Source organism: Diceros bicornis, chromosome 38 (genome assembly GCF_020826845.1).
Source record: "Diceros bicornis minor isolate mBicDic1 chromosome 38, mDicBic1.mat.cur, whole genome shotgun sequence".
In the NCBI taxonomy this organism is placed as follows: Eukaryota; Metazoa; Chordata; class Mammalia; order Perissodactyla; family Rhinocerotidae; genus Diceros; species Diceros bicornis.
In genome coordinates, this window is record NC_080777.1 from 16,708,387 (window position 1) to 16,726,584 (window position 18,198).

Genomic DNA, 18,198 nt, shown 5'->3' on the forward strand with positions numbered 1-18,198 from the left:
ACAAATTATCTCCTCTTTGTAAATTCAAATGTTCCCTCTCCATCGGCTCTTCTTCCTCAACATATGAAATAGTTGAGCTTCATTCATCTTAAAGTTTTTTCCTTTTGATTATGGAACCTCCTCTGTTGTACTTCCCTTCCCTTCGTAGTCAATTGCATTGAATGTAATTACTCTGGTTATTTCCACTTTCTCTTCTCGCTTCAGTCCTCAAAAGTACTGCATATATGGTCCTGCCCCTACCACATTCCATGCAAAACAATTTTCTGAAGTTGTCAATGACCACCACATTTCCTATTCTAGTAAATAATTTTCAGTCCTTATCTTATTTAATCTTTCTCTGTCGTCCTCTTTTTTTCCTTAAAATATTCTTCCCTACTGATTTTCCAAAATACTAGTTGCTCTTGATTTTCATTAAATCCTTCTGGCTTCTCCAAGATCATTGTCACCTCAAAGAACTATATCCATTCTACTTTCCCCTTAAAACATTGGTCTTGCTGAAAACTGTCTGTTCTTTTCACTCTTTTTATACTAACTGGATGATCTTATTTATCTTGTCATGAACTTTTTCCATTTTACTGGCCTATCTATGTTCAACTGCCTCAAAAAAAGTTTCTTGTGGATGTTTTATAGGTATTTCAAACTCAATAGGTTTACAGTTGAACTCACCCCTCCTGCCCGACAACCACCAAAATAGCTGGTCTTTCTTTCTAATGCTTTCCGTATCGTAATGGTAAAACACACTCAACCCTGAAAGAGAGTGGGTGTCCTTGACTTTTTATTCATCTAAGACATGCAACTGTTTACCAGGTCCTGCTGAGTTGCTTTAAAATACCTCTTAGATAGATTTTTCGCTATCATTGTCATTATTATCTTTGTTATAATGGCTCTCATCATTTTTTCACCATTGTACTGATTCCCTAATAGCTTTCTCCAATTGCAGTCCAAATTTTATTTCCAGTATGTACTTCTTATGACTGGAAGGGTGAACTTCTAGCACAACATAGTAGTGGAAGAATATGGGCTTTGGTGTCAGACAGACAAGAGAAAGATGAACTTTTTTCCATATCACTCAAAATCCTCCAAAGTCTTGCTTCTACATACCTGGCAGGACACTTCCTAACTCACCACCACCCCCATATGTATCCTCTGTCTTACCTAATTTGGTACCTTTGTCTAACCTAATGAGCTGGTAAATGTCCCCATGCCATTGAATATGTTAATTTCCCTGCTTGGAGGATTCTCCTTGAATCTTGTGTACTTCCAAAGGCTTACTTGAAAGTTTTCCCAATTCCCAGGGACCAAAGGCGTATCCTTTCTCTGCTCTCATTGTACCCCATCCTCTTCTTGGTTATAGTATTACCCTACATGTTTGCCTTTGCTATTAGACAGTGTGATTCTTGGGAATTGTGTTTATCTTAGAGCAGCAGGTTCATGGACCATAGTTGGGAACTCAGTATTTAGAGAATGAATGGATGGATACATGAATGACTGCTTATCTGATGTACTTCACAAAGATAATATTTATATAGGAAAAGTAATAATTTTTATCTGGCATTACTTAATTTGTTTCAAATATCCTGTGGTCACTGATTTGACTTCTAACAAAATAAAAACATAGTAGGTAAAATAATTATCATGTAACTTTTTGAAGGAAAACATCTGGAGGCATTTCCTTTACCACGAAAATTTGGGTAAAATAGGTTCATATTAGAAAATGGAAGCTTAATCTAAAAGAACAGACATAGAAGCAGTTATGTTAGTTAGAGATTTAGAGTAATATAACTGAAATATTGAATCAAACCACATCTTACAAATTTGAAATTGAGTTCACCAACCAGTTAAAATAAGCTTAATCAGCCTTGACATTTCATTTTCCTATTGTCTTGTCATATTTTTCCCCCAAATTAAATTGATATATGAAGCAGTATTTTCTCATTTTCTAAAAACTCAAAAATAGAGTCATAGTTCAAACTGTTCTGTTCTCTTCAGTCATTCAGTCACTTATGCTAGTGTTTAATCTTTTAGCTATGTTATACACCCCTCCCAAAAAAAAAGTTTCTACCTACATAATATTGCATCACATCTTATAATCATTACTGGGTATGAATTTGTTTGACTCAATATAAAATTCTTCATGTCAATTAGAAGCTTGTAAAGTACTTCATTATATGTTATTCCAGTTCTGCTTAGAATAAAATGGAACATTTTTATGAAGTGCTTTCAGGGAAATTTCTTGCTTTTCTTCAAGAAATTGACCTTATGCTCTCTCCCAAAGTGCCATTCTGCAGTCTTTTTATATACCTATTTTCTTTTTTATGTGAAATACAGATAGAACTGAAGAATGGAATATTGAGCTTCCAGCTAAATACCAGTCTTACTTTTACACAAGTGGATCTATGGCTGGGGCTGTCCTATTGTGATGGACAGTGGAATAAAGTGATTGTTAAAAAGGAAGGTTCCTTCATATCAGCAAGCGTGAATGAACTGATGGAGCATGTGTCTGAGTCGAGAGCCCAGCCGCTGACGGTGAATTCCCCAGTCTATGTGGGAGGAACCCCCCAGGAGCTGCAGGACTCTTATAAACACCTGAGTTTGGAACAAGGTAAACTCCATCTGGAGGAATTCCCAAATTGATTCAGCCCTGGTCCTACCAGGTTTTAGTGGTTCTGTGTTTCAAGATTATAGCAATAGAATCAGGCTGAAAGCAACACCCGCCCACCCCCTTTTTGGAGAATTTTAAGCTCTAAAAAAAAATCACAGAACACTTCCTCAAATAGTTTTGTATGTTGCCCTTGTCTGCCCTAGTACCTATTTATAATCAATATATTTATTCTAACGTGTCTTCAAATATATAATTGTAATTAATATATATATAATTTATTTCCTCATTTGTTTTCCTTGAGAACACGTGGTTCTGGTTTTCATGACTACTGATAAATATCTGTATTTACAGCTTAAAAAAATAGATTGGAGGGGCTGGCCCGATGGCCTAGTGGTTACGTTCAGTGTGCTCTGCTTCAGCAGCCTGGGTTTGGTTCCTGGGTGTGAACCCACACCACTTGTCAGTGGCCATGCTGTGGTGGCTACCCACATACAAAATAGAAGAAGATTGGCATAGATGTTAGCTCAGGGACAATTTTCCTCAAGCAAAAAAGGAGGAGGATTGGCAAAAGATGTTAGCTCAGGGCAAATCTTCCTCAGCAAAAAAAAAAAAGAAAAAAAAGAAAAAGGTTGGTGTGTACAACTTGGAAAAATGGCGTTAAATTCACTGAGTTTTTTTCCTGACATAAATGCTAATCGTCTCCGTGCATTTCAGTGGAGCTCTCATGCAGCAAAGAACATGAAAGCGTGGGTTTAGTTGAGTTTCAAACATCCTTGTGAAAAATCTACATATCATTGGTTATTAATAACCAGCAAGGAAAGGAAAAGTTCATGAGTGTATGACTTATAACCAAAGCAAGCATTTAACTCATATAATGAGTTTGAACATAATCAGAGAAAAAAGAACTCATGTCACTCATAGCATTTAATTTATATAATGAGTTTGAACATAATTAGAGAAATTATTAATTTAAAAAGGCTAACAGTAACTGAGTGTATACTGTGTGCCAGGCATGGTTCTGAGAGCTTTACACAAGAGTAAGTGAGTGAGTTCTTCATAACAAGCCTATGAGTTAGGTTATTATTATTCATATCCCCATTTTACAGATGAGGAAACTGAAGAGCAGAGAGGAAAATAACTTGCTCAAGATCACATGCCTAGTAAGGGGGTAGCAAGCCTGTCTGTCCCAGGCATCCTGGTGTCAAAGTCCACTCTCCGTGTTATAATCCAGTGTTCTCTTTTATGGGCATGGGCCAATGTTTCTTCTCTATAAAGTGGGGAAAGCACTGAAACTTCCAGCTTGTGACTTAGCACGCTTCTGTGTAGAAAATGTTCTCTACAGATTTCAAAATCTATGCACCGTGAATGGTTAAAATTTCCACGAAGCAGTCTTTGCCTATTTGGTAAGTACATAAAGATTTAAATGCCTTTGAATAGAAAATATATGGCAAGCTCTAAGGAGACTTTTAGAAGGGTACTAGTAAGGAGTTAATGAATATCTGGGGTGTAAGACAGTAATGACATTTTCAAGGCACTTAAGATGTAACAGCGGCTAAAAATATTACATTCGTATAAGGGCTTCTCCTGGTTTTCAGGTTTCTGAGGTTAGAAAGAGCTTGAAACCTCTTTATATGAGCAAGATTACTTGATCCTGTTTACATCTAGGAAGTAAACCCCTGCATATCGAGCATTATACTTTCAAAATACACCAAAACCCATTACTATGATGGTCCTAGAGACACAGCTAAAACTGGAATTGTAAGATAATAATGTTAGATTATTGTAAGATAATAATGTTAGAAGTTTAAAACATCAGCATAGATGCAAAGGGAATAATCTATACTATGAATAAGTCTATAATACTTAAAAATATTTTATTTATGAATAATACTAAATTTTTATCATTGCAGCATCATCCATATCAGTGGTTCTCAAATCACTGATAAAATATTAAAGGATAGTAACTGGAACATAGTAAGAACTCAATAAAATTAGCTATTATTATCATTATTACTATTCAAGATACATTGGAATAGGCTGGAAAGGTTATTAAAAAATGCAGATTTTATACCCCTATGCCCTAAGATTGTGACTCAGATGCTTTGAGTGATACTGATCTATATAAGTAACTGCATGTTTTACACGGTGATTAAGAGAGTACTCACAATACAGAGGAACCGCATGCATGCATGCAGTAAATTGCAATTAAAATTAATCATGTTCGCTTACTGTATTTTTTTTCAGTGCACTATGAACAATCTTAAAAATCTTTCTCTGCTTCTCAATTAGCACCTTTTTCCAGAGTCTCTATTTTGTGGTCATATTAGTGCAATTTTTTTCTTATCCATTAATGTTGTAATCTTCCTTTGAATCGAATGCAAATTAATTTTTCTCTATGTTTTGGAAATGCTGGGCAACATAATTTGCTGAAGATGTACCACCTCAGATCCTGGGCATTTATCTTAGAACTATTACTTGTGACTATTACTTACCTCTAGGTTGGGAGTGACTGGGCTGTGGCATATGGTGTCACAGGTTATGCTCTGCCTGAAGCTCTGAGTGGAGAGGGCACGAGTGGGGGCTGAAAGCCAGCCTTCCTGCCAGCCCAGGTGCCCCAGTGTTGAACTGCCTCTTCCAGAAGGGCTACTGTCTTTCTGATTTGTTAATCCAGAGTTCTGGGCCACTTTTCAGTTATTTGGAGGTCTAGGGGTGGGGAAATGGGTGGGGAGTCTTTTTTGATTCTCATAAAGGCAGGGGAGAAAGAAAACAAGGCATCTCCACTCTTCCCATAGACAGGCCCTTTCCCCTCCTCTTATCCTCACACCCCGTTCAAAGTTTGAAGGTAATTGGGAGTATTTCCGGTGGGAGAATTTCTGGTGGTTAGAGTTGAATGAATGGTGCAAACTTCATTTGACAGATCTCTCTACCCTCCCTAAGGATAGCACAGTGAAGACCCCTCACTAGAGATCAGGCATCTTCATCTCCAAGGCCCAAGGCCAGAGTCTCACTTCCTAAGAGGATTAGTACTTACAAACCTCATCCTAGAACTCTCTGGACCTTTTTCTTTATCTCCAGAAGGAAGAAAGAGTATCTTTATGGTCTTTCCCAAATTTAAAATTCCATCTTGTGAATTAATTTTTAAGACACTTTTTTAAAATTTTTAATTGGGGTGAAATATACATAACATAAAATTTACCGTCTTAACTTTTCTTTTTTTTGCTGTGGAAGATTCTCCCTGAGCTAACATCTGTTGCCAATCTCCCTCTTTTTGCTCGAGGAAGATTCGCCCTGAGGTAACGTCTGTGCCAGTTTTCCTCTATTTTGTATGTGGGTCGCCACCACAACACGACCGCTACAAGTGGTGTAGGTCCACGCCTGGGAACCAAACCCGGGCCACTGAAGCAGAGGGCTCCAAACTTAACACACTAGGCCATGAGGCCGGCCCCCATCTTAACCATTTTTTAGGGTACAGTTCAGTGGCATTAAGTACAGTCACATGTTGTGTAACCATCAACACCATCCATCTCTATAACTCTTTCCATCTTGCAAAACTGGAACTCTGAATCCTTTAAACAATAATAGGACATTTTGTATAACAGCACCTAGATGTTGGCCAAAGCTGCCTTTCCACAGTTTACATTTGGTTGGTAGGAAAACTGGAGTGCAGAGCAGTTAGGTAACTCAGCTCCATGCCATCAGAAAATTACTACTGGTTAAGACATTAGGATTCTTAGCTTCTGAATCTTCAAGCAGATGCTTCTATATTGAGCTTCATTGCTTTCAATTCAATTCATCCAACTTATTGAGTGTCTACTGCGTGTTTAAGACAGACTAGCAGTATTGATCAGTCGGGCCTAAAGGAATGTGAATCATATAGCAAAGGCGTTTAAAAGAAAATAGGCTGCAACTTAATGTGTTAGAAGACATAATAAGACATCATATAAATGCTGGAGAGAACAATATGGTCATTGTTGCTATTAACTTATTTTACTGTGAAGCGTTGCGCTATATTTTATTCCATTTCCCACTGATGTGCTTTCATCTTGAAAAGAGCTAACCATGTGGTGGGGCCTTTCAAACTTGACAGGGTTTTGTTCAGAAAGAGAGTGTGTGCGCTACAGCAATCTCAACCTCAGTCTGTTTTGTCCCTTCCTTCACCATTTTGTGCAGTTTTCTGAGCAGAGGACTGCCAGACCTCATTGGGCTGATCTCTGTTTACACAAAATAGCGTGTAATTCAAAGCAACTGCTATTCCCTGGCTGACTGGATGCCCTTATGGTTCTCTCACAAGAAAGCAGTGCAGGTTCCAAATCCATTTCCTCCACGTTCCCGTTAAATGTCACGCAACTGTACCGCACTGCGGTCGCTCTAAAGCCAACTGTGTAGAATACACATTCAGTGAAACCTCTGGGTGTTGTCACTGCCACAGCTAAATTTGGTCCCTGTCAGGGCGACGTGAGCATACAATTGGAGACCATTTTGTATATTCAAGATTATGGAACTCAGTGAAAAAGGGGGAACACAGTGATAGCTCTCTGTATGATGATTATACTGGGACTTGGTTCTATATCTCTGAAATGATTATGATGGAATTCATGGCAATAGCTCAAGATTCTAGTATATTTTGAAACTAAAGTCTCCCTCCTGCTCTCCTGCATAACATCCTCAAACGGTATCTTTTTCCCCAATTAACTTGTTGAATAATTATGCTGCTTCAAATACTATTTTTTGGCACTTTGACTTATATAGGTAACAATTTTCCAGAATTCAGAGACATGTGGATGCCCCCCTGTCTTAATGTGTAATTGCCTCAATTTTATTTCTTGAGAATATACAGAAGGAGAAAATGTTGGCCTAAAGAGTATAATAAATGCTTTCCATTGAATTATATTGATCAGTTTATATATTTTTTCAAAATAACGTAAATATAAACATTTTTCTTGTGACACCTTAGCCTGATAAAAAAGCAGAAGGAGGCAGAAAGGAGTTCCCAAATGAGACTTGAAAGTTTAAACATTGCGTCTAAAGCACCCCCCCCATCAAAACGCAGGACTGCAGAGGACAAAAATGATTGGTAATTAATGACAAGCCCTTTATGCGATACTAATCCCTTACTATTTGCTAGGTTTCGGTGGTTGCATGAAGGATGTTCAATTTGCACGGGGTGCTGTTGTTAACTTGGCATCTGTGTCCAGCAGTGCTGTCAGAGTCAATCTGGATGGATGCCTATCAACTGACAGCGCTGTTAACTGCAGGGGAAATGACTCCATCCTGGTTTACCAGGGAAAAGAGCGGAGTGCTTATGAGAGGGGTCTCCAGCCTTTTACAGGTAAGGTGGAGGTGCTCCAGATTAGACGTTACAAGTCTCCTCCTCATCCTCTCTTCCCTCCTTGCCAGCCCGCTATGAGTCTCTATGAGTAATATTTTAATCTTTTTTATTTCCTATGTCCATTTAAGAATACCTGTATCGAGTGACAGCCTCACATGAAGGAGGTTCTGTATATAGCGATTGGAGTCGGGGACGTACAACAGGAGCAGGTAAATGCTATTTCTATTAAAATGTCTATGTGCACACACATGCACGTATGTGTGCATGCATCCTTATACATGTAAAGAAAAGTAAGTAGTATGCTTACAGCAAGCAAGTAGTATGCTTGTAACCTTGGGACAGGGCATGCCTTGGTTTGCAAGCACATCTGTCAAGGGCTAAAATGCTTCGTAGATCAGTGCTTTTGATTTTTCAAGTATTTAATAAGTATTTCCTGAGGCTTGATTCTTTCCTCTTCAGATGCAGAAGGAAGGAAGTTCAAGTTGTCTTAAGGATTTAATAGGCCTGTATCTACAGTCATATATTTAAGGACAGGAAAACTTTACAGACTACATAGACCCCCAAGAAGCTAAAGTCAAGATTACCGTTGGGTGGCGGTGGCACCCTCTTGCCTCTCTCTTGCAGAGAGCACGTTTGAAACCCATACCCTGGTTGGAAGCAGATGTCTCTTATCACATCATGGCAGATGTTTGCTGTGGTGTTGACTATTAGGATCTTAGAATGACTCTCCCAGGATAGAAATTGCTGATTGGTCTAATTTTTTGAGTTGGAGGAAAATGACTGGGAGATATAATACATTAGATCCAATCTCAGACAACTGATCTATAAATGCTTTGTACTTCTGACGATGACCAAAAATCTTTTTATGCAATATCATCACGGGAAGGCATGTATCACAAAAAGTTTTGTGAATCAGTAGCCTTCTACTGTTTTGGGTCAAATATTTGTCAGAAAGGAAAATATATTTCCTTATGATTGCCACTTATGTCTCTTGAAGAAAGTATCCTCAGCAAGTCACAATTTGTCTAAAGATGTGTTTTTCACCCAGATATTCTCCCATACTTCTTATCAACAATGGGCTACTAACCCAGGCATCCTTTGAGGAATCTTCTCAATCTAAAAGATATTAAATAGTGAAATGGACTACTAAGAAAAATCTTCAAAGCTCTCTGCCTACAGATTTTCAAGGAGGGGACAACTTGTCACTTTTTCAGGATGATTTAAATGATATCTATTTATAGGCAAGACAATGAGCTGAATGATCTCTTACAATCCTTTTCAACTTCAGATCTTGGAGAAAGATCTGATATAAAATATTCATTTGTTACTGGCAGGTCCTCTACCCCTATTTCACACTCCTCTACTTTATTAACAAGCACTCCATAAAGCCTACTTTCAGTCTAATTCAGCTACATAAATAGGTGTCTAGAAAGTGCATCGCTTACATGGCTTAATAGTCCCCATTTTGCGTACCACCGAGCAAGTATGCAAATAGAGCTCTGAATTTATAGCAATGATCTGACCACAAAGTCTTATGCCATAAATTCATATTTACAATCTGACCACAACACTGAGCAGCTACATGTTCCCAAGGGTTGGAGAATAATTGCACTATTTAATTATTTTTGAGTCAGTTTTGTTCTGTCCCTTATGAGAAGACCATCTGTTAGACAGTACTGTACTTTGCCCTGTACCACATTTCAGAACAAATAAAATCAACATCATTCCCATTGTCCCTTTCCTTGCAACTTGATTGTGTGGTCTGCCTGTTTTCTATTGATGCCCGTGGTGTTTTAACTGCACAGACAGTGGTTCTCCATCTCTATGCTTTATCTCATTCTTTATGTCCACTTTGTTTCCCTGGAAGCTGTCCTATTTTATTGGTCTGAACAGTAGAGTCAGAGAAGGACGATATTTGATGTGGGAAAACCAGAATGATCATCCATCGACAGGGCTCAGGAGCCCATAAGTAGTTAGAGCTGGTCTCTCATCCATCATCCTGCCATGGCGTTCCTTGGGCTTTTTCTCAGTGTCCCCAGTGCAGTCAGCTGTGATGAAGTTGTTACTGATCAGAACTGTAGAAATATCTAATAAATAGTCAAAGGTGATGGATTTTTAAAATTAGGGAACTCAGCTTGTGAGGTTTTGCAGTTCCTTTAAACTTCCTCATTTTGCATTATTGTTTTGCAATACCCCAAAGAAAATGTCTCTGAAAATGATTTTGTATAATCTCAAGGGCACCGGCTCCTCTAACCCCTACAAAATGCAATTAGCAATATATCCCGTAAATCATACCTGGGAGAACTTTGTTTTTTTAAAATTAATTGGAAAAACAATTGAATTTGGAAAATGAGCTCAGACGTTCAAGTGCGATACAATCACATTTGTGATATTTTTTGGCTAATACATTGAAGATATAAAAGTGTCAAACCACTATGTATAATAACAGTCTAATTATCTTGGTTCAAAGAGGTACATCATTATATTGTTTGAACTTGTTATCTGCCTACCATCCACCTCTTTCTTTATGAGTGATGTTTAAAACATGTCGGATACATTAAATGTTTTTGGAAAACCTGGGCTAGACTTGAAAGAACGTTATGTCAATGGAGTTTTGATGGTTTTGAAATATCGCTTCAACTGAATGGCTCAAGATGTGCAGTCATATTAAATCAATGCTGAAAAGTTACAACTCTAATAAATTGTATTTATGCTAATGGTTGAGTCTGATTTACTGCGGCCATTAAAAGTGAAGAATAGGGGCAATAGTCTTCTCAGAACTGCCATTTTCTCTACTTTCTCTTTTATTCTTTCACAGCTCCACAAAGTGTGCCAACTCCCTCCAGAGCCCGCAGCGTAAACGGATACAGCGTTGAGGTGACCTGGGATGAACCTGTTGTGGTTACAGGTGTAATTGAGAAGTACATTCTGAGAGCCTACAGTCTGGAAGGTCCCCATCCGCCCGGCATGCCCTCTGCCAGTTCTGAGTTTATCAATACCAGCTCCCTCACAGGTAAAGGCGATTCCTTAAGGCAGTAGATATTAATTTTCTTTTTGTTTTGACTTTAAATAAAAACATTCTTCAAGGTTTTATTTCTGAATACATTAAATATTCATACATTTTGCCTGATTAAAAACAACAAGTACTGTCTAATAAGGTGGAAGCTTGTATCCATCTAAGGTGAAAAGAATAATTCTATGGTGTTATAGGCTCTTATGGATGGCTTCATTACAAGGTTGATAGTTGCTCCATCCCCAAAAGATTAGGTCACAGGTGACTATCTCCTCTAAACACTCCATAGACATCTTTTAGGGATCCTGTACACGTATACATACAGAACCAGCTTACCTATTTCACCACACAAAAATTTACTCTTTGGGACTCGCCCAAGTTCACAGCACCCTTATTTGTTGTAAAATTGTTGATTAAACCTAATTATGTCAAGGTGGAGGAATGAGTATTAGTGCATCAGCAGTTTGACTGGCAAAGCAGTGAATCAATTTCTCACAGATTGGAGTGGAATATACTCATGCACACCACACACGTGTCCTGTTCTTGAATTTGTGCACATGTAGTAAGACAGTAGTTTTCAGCTTCATGAAATGTTAAAGCCCATTTAAATGGAAAGTCAAATTTAAGCCTTTGACCAAAAAAAGTAAAATGCATCAACACGTTTCATAGAAAAAGACTTTTTTTTTCTTCTGTCAAAGAATTTTATAACTTGAAAATTTATATGGATTTTAGAATAGGCTTAATTATCTTTCCAATGTATCTATTGGTCAACCCCCTCAAGCCTTTACTTCCTTTTTTAGATTCCTTAGAATCTACAGCCCAAATATCCAACCGGTTTAAAAAAAAACTTACATCTCCCACTTCCTTCTTCCCTATTTTATACACCTGATAAAAACCCAACCTGATTAAGCCCACAGTTTGCCTTGGCCCAGGCTGCACTTTGCAGCTAAGCAGGTTGGAAAAAAACAAGCAGTTTGTCACTAAAAATTCTCAATCCCCATTTTCAAATGGACATTCAGTAATGATGCCAATCCTACCACATATCTCTAATGAGCTCCTTCTCCCATTCTCCTTATTGAATATTTTATATTTTTCCAAATTATCTAAATGCTAACCTCCCTTCCTCATCCCACTCAAATGATGGTCTCACATATTAGATTATCTTAGACACCAAAGAAGAAACAGAATCTATCACATAGGATTTCTGTTACTTTCTTACTACCGAATATATACATTAATTGCATTTTACTGACTGATAGGGTTGTCATTAGGGGTTCAATGAATTAGTGTATGCTAAAACATTTAAAATCATTTTTGGCATGCAATAGGCATTTGCCATCATTATTATTTTCATTTTTATTTTTTACTTTTCTCTCTTTTTCCTCCCTGTTTTTACAGAGCTTCCCTTATTGTAACAAAAATAAAACCTTCAAAAGTCCTCTGGACCCCACATGCCCAAGTTTGGGAGCCACTGCCCAGCTGGCTTCTTCCCAGGATCGTTCAAACTCTGTCAACTCCCGTTGTTCAGCACAAACAAAACAAACCAATTACAAAAATCTTTCTTTTATCTGAATTCCCCTCCAGCTATTGCTCCCTCGCTCCCTCTTCCCAGACTTGGCTTCTGGCAAGAAGTATCTTGGATATTGTCCCCATTTCTTCATTTTATCTGGCTTCTGCTCACTTGGCTTGCTAAGGCCACCACCAACTTCCGTGTTTACCTGTCTAAGGAACTTTATAATCCTGGTCTTGGCAGCTCAACAGCATTCTACACAGTAGATTTCTCACCAGTTCTTGGAATATTTCTTCACTCCTTTGACTCTTCTGTTTACCTCCTGGTTCTCAGCCCCTTTTCTTAGTCCTTTGCTTGCTCCTTCTGAAGCTTGACTCTACATTTTGGAGAACTTTAGGGTTTAGACCTGGGACCTTTTCTCTTTCTCTTTTATCCTACAGTCTTGTTCCAAGAACCACATTGATTCCCATGGCATCAAATGCCATCTAGATACTACTGACTCCTAAATGTACGTCCCCACCTAGACCTCCAAATGTGTGTCCAATGGCATTTGGAAAAATTGACACCTCCAATAAACGTCTCACAATCTCTAAACTTACCCTATCCAAATCTGAACTCCTACTCCTCCTGCATTCCCAATATCAATAAATGACACCTCCAGCCACACAGATAATCAAGCTCTGAGAGTCATTCTCCACTTTTCACATTCTCTTCACACCTCATATCTATGTTTGTTGATCCATTTTTCAAACTATGTGTTAAATTCATCCATCTCTCCCTTTATCTACTGTCCAGACCAAATCACCACAATCTCTTACCTGAACAACTACCATATTCTTTTTTTCATTGCTCTTTTTCGTTACCCCTACCATGAGTCTATCCCACAGAGCAACCAACTATCGTGTTCCTCCTCAGAATCCTTCAATTGCTTCCCATTGCCTCTCTCCCAGTCTCATTTTGTCTCAGCTTCCTCTCATTTTCTGGGTTTCCAACTTTTGCTGTTTTAATTAATATGATTTTTTAAAAAGTCCATGTCTCAGTCTTTGGAGGAATTCCTGACAATGATGGTAGAATAAATACTCTGAAATGGAACAGCGGGCTTAAAGGCTCTTAAAGCATTGTACCGTCTTGGACTTTGAGGTCAAGCAGACATTGATACAAATCTCTGCTGCCTATGCCTCCTGTGACTTTGGGAAAGCTACTTATCCTCCTGGAGCTTTCTTTAATATCTTAACCTATGAAATGGGAGAATAATATTTACCTTGGAAGAATATTAAAAATATTAAGTGATATGATATTGCAGCTCTAACACTATTTAGCCTTGGACAAATCAGTTAACATCTGTGTGTTTCTGATTCCTTATAGGTAAAATGGGAATGAAATAACTACCTACCTCAGAGCATAGCTGTGAAGATTAAATGAATCCATGTGTATTTAAAACACGCAGGACAGCGCTTGACATATAAAATGCACTGTATAGGTGTAGCTATCAGTTGTCCATAAAGTGTGTAATATAATGCTTAACATATGATAATTTCTCAACAAAGGATTGTTATTTTTATACTGCCAAGTATTTGCCAAAAATGCTGTACAAATTATACTCCCACCAGTAAGCAAAATGTAAGATTGAACATTTCATTTCATTCTAATCGACAAGGTTTACAGTTACAAAAACTTTGCAAATTTTATATCAGAATATTGTTTTAATTTGTGTTTATTTGATTACTAGAGACATTATTTCCAATGTTTACTGGTCATTTGTACTTTTATGACATGCCTACCTACTTTTGTCGTCAATTTTTCTATTGGAGGATTCACATTTTTCTCATTGATTTAAAGCATCTCTTTACATATGAAGTATATTATACTTACGTTTGTCTTATGTGTTGCAAACCTCCCCCTCATTTCTCATTTTTCTTTTATTTTGATTTGAATTTTTATGTACAGATTATAAAAACAATTTCTATAGTTAATAAAACATAATTTTTAAAAAATTTAACTTTCTATCGTAATTTGAAAAAAAACCCCTACTCTCCATTCAGGGTAGACTAATATTTGTTTATGATAGATACCATATTGATAATATATAATGCATGTTCTTTGAATTAGTAATTCTAAATTTGAGATAAGATTAAATCAGAAACTGGAGGCAGAGAGGTTTTTCAAACGATACTAGCTTCTCCCAAGATTCTGAAGGATACTTCCCCAGAGTAGAGTGCCCCCAGGTTCAAAGCCAGTCCAGTATACTGTTCGATGTTACTATACGGCATGTCAAGCATGTGAACGGTGGCACAGGGAGAATAAAATTAGAGAACCATTGACCAATTGTTATTTATTTTTATACACCCAACCCGTAAAAAAACTAAGGAAAAGGCCTCAACTATCACTTCAATTTTGTCAATTTCTCTTTGGGAAACTGACTTTATTTTCATATTTTTGTTTTTCTTATTACTTTCAAATTCATTATTTATATTTTTTCAAAGTCACATTGTTTTATGTATATTTCTGTAAAGAGAATCTAGTTTGATTTAGTTTTATATTCAACTTGAAATTCTCTGGATTTTAGGGTAGTTTAACTCATTCACATTTATTTTTAAAATTTGCATAATTGTTCTTATCTCTGCCATCGTGTTTCATGCTTTCCAGTTTTGTTATTGTTTTTTAACGCTTTTTTTGCTGTCCCTTTATTTTCTCTTCTTGCTTATGTGAACTATGAATTCTCTAACTTTTTCCCCCGCAGGGGATTTTTAAGGTATATCTGCTGCTCACAATTGTGAAAGGAACAGGCAAGGACATATGTAGGAGATAATCTTAAAGATCATAGAGGACTCTGGTATTGCCAGGTGGACTTTTATTGTACAGAATCAGGATATTGATGGAGGAGGATATGAATTGAGAGGCACCAAAACCAGCTTGAATAATTACCAAAGTCAGAATTTCGCAGTAAAGAAAAAAGAATACTAGAAAGTGAGGGAGCGGGTGTGAGAAAGCGGAGATCCAGAAAGCTGGATTTGGTGGAGATGTTAGGGGCGTGGAGATTGGTTGGCGGCAGGTGCTTTGCCAGTTGGTTGAGATAACAAGATACCAAGAGGAAAATAGGTAAAGTAGGTAGTGAGGAGTTTTGCTATTGACCTTGACAGTGATTCCCCTTTAGCACTTCTAAGGTGACTTTTGTTGAGATTTTAATGTTTAGTTTTTGTTGTTAAAGTGATATTTATTTGAATGAAACAATGCTGATAATGCACAAGGCAATTTAGCTTTATTGGTTGACATAGGCTTCTTTACCATTTAAGTTCAAAAATGTTATCAGAAAATGTTTTGGTTTCTTATCATTAATTTTTTTTCTGTTGTGTAGCAAACTCTTTTATTCCTCAGATTTGGGTCTTTCTTCAGCTTGGAAAGTTTGCTGTTATACATATGATCATTACTTCTGGTGAGAAACATCAGTTTTCAGTATTGTATATTTCTTCTCACTTTGTCCTCCTCATTCTGTAGAAGGCTTGTAGAGTCAAATCAATTGACGTTCAAATCCCAGCTATGTCACTTGTTAGCTGTATGATCTCAGGCAAATTTAAAAATATATCCCTATATCAGAGTTTCCTCATATAAATTGGGGGTAAAAACTTTCTTTATATTATGGAATTGTTAGAAAGATTAAAAAAATGAGTAACCTACATAGAATATTTTGCTCAGAAACAGGTACCTAGTAAATGTTCATGAATTAATTATCTTATACTATTCAGTATTTCTAGGTTACTGACACATAATTGTTTCCCTTTTCATTTGCTGATGTTTGCACTGTTGATTCTGCTTTTTGAACCTTCTAAGGTGATTTTTTAATTTTTCAGTTTGTCTTTTATAGATTTGCATTTGTTCTCATCTCATCCCGCTCACTTTAATTTCTGCCCACCTCTCAATATTCTCAATTTTCATCTCTGTTATTTACCACTTACGTTCTGTCTCTTCTTTAATGGATTCCAAGTTCTTTTAGATCTTATTAATAGCATGAAACTCATGATTCTTAAATTTTACAGGTTTCCTGAACAAAATCCTCCCTAAAGCATAATAGTCTTCTGTAATTCGAGTGGTATGTTCTCTTCTTCCTTTTGAGTTACGGATGTTTTTCCCATTGGCTAAAAGCACGCCCCACCTCCACTTCCACAGGTCACTTGTCCCATCCCTAAATTTATCTTCAGACTGAGTGTTCGCTCAGGAAAATTAAATCGTTTCACTGGGCATCTAGTTGCTCTTAATAAAAACTTTCACTGGGATTATGATGGGTCAACTGAGGTAAATGTGCATTAGCCTCACAGCAATCTGTAACCTCAACTCCTTTCTTCCCAGTATTTGGTGAAGAAGGAGTTCTGAGAGCTCGTGGGCATTTTGTACCTAGCTTGGAATTAGGTCTGCCCTGGGCTCTCATTCAAGTAGTCCATTTGTCTGTCCTTCCAGGTATTTCTAAACCTCTGGTCATTCCACATGGATCCTTATAAGGTAGTAGTTCTCAATCATGGTTGCACACTGAGCCACCTGGGGAGTTTTAAGAAATACTGATGCCCAGCCACCACCTGCAAAGAGTCTGATTTTTGGTCCGGAACGTAGCCTGGGCATTGGCGTTTTTAAAGTGTCCGCAGGTAATTCTGTTGGACGGCCAGCACTGGGAAACACTGGTAGAGGGAGGAGTCTGACTAGTGAGCATATCTCAATTTTACCCAAATTTATTTTAAAATTATCTCAATGTTCCTCATTTCTTATGACCGCTTACTTCCACCTCCCAACTGAAACTTGAAAATGTAGCATCGAAAAAAATCAAATCTATAGAAAAATGATAAAATATTAAAAATAAGTAGATAAAATCAGCAAAAGAAAATCATAGGACAGCAAAAACTAAGTGAAATGATTATTGGGAAGAAGTGGGAGATGATGGTCAGACTTACAAAATGCAGACAGCAAAAGGAAGAAAAATGCATACTAACTAAGAGAACTGGAAGCATAGAACCGTGAGACAGAATGTTTACCATTCATGAATTTGGCTACCAGAGGATTAAATGAGATAAATCCCAGCAGCAATGGAGAGACCAAGGGTTAACAGCCCCACTCAGGAGCAAACGGGCCCCTTTGGGCTGCGGGGTCTGGATTCTGTGCCCTCCGAAGGCCAGGGCTCAGAGCAGGGTGTTCGTGAAAGTTCATTTCCTCAGCTGCAGCCTCAGAGTAGAAAGCCCTGCAGTTATCACTCCAGTGTATCTTTAGACTTGTTGCAAAGGGCTGCAATTAACTCTGCTAGGCTTTTGCTGATTCTCCCTCCAGCACTGCAGACATGCGAAGCTGCGCCCTGGGAGATAGTCTTGGCATTTCCCTTAAAACCAAGGGCTGCTCAGAAAGCGACTTCACAATTTGATTTGAAATAATGTCAAGAATGAGTGGGTTCAAGAATTTGCAACATATACAATTCTTTTTTCTTTAAGATATTAAATATGTAAACTTAATTATCAGCATAATTAGTATAACACCTGGCATAGTGCTGGGATATAATTGGTACACAGAAAATATTTTCTCAATTTTATTGTTGCAATATATTGAGCTCAAGTCTAATAGATTTTTCTTCCTCAGATAGAATAATAAATAATAATAATTAACCATATTTATTATTCATTGTAGTTTAGCAGAACTAATAATAATCTGTCACATGACCCAAATAAATCTAAATTTACTTAGAAAAATAAATGAAAGACACAATTTATAAT

General features: G+C 37.4%; 1 protein-coding gene across 1 annotated transcript in view; it reads left to right on the forward strand.

Annotated features, from left to right (window-relative positions):
* Positions 1–18,198, forward strand: part of USH2A (usherin) — a 747,185-nt gene that overhangs the window by 323,975 nt on the left and 405,012 nt on the right. The window contains exons 26-29 of the mRNA XM_058533703.1: positions 2,329–2,602; positions 7,728–7,931; positions 8,060–8,140; positions 10,750–10,944. Of these exons, the coding sequence (XP_058389686.1) occupies positions 2,329–2,602; positions 7,728–7,931; positions 8,060–8,140; positions 10,750–10,944 (754 nt within the window). The remainder of the gene's footprint in view (positions 1–2,328; positions 2,603–7,727; positions 7,932–8,059; positions 8,141–10,749; positions 10,945–18,198) is intronic.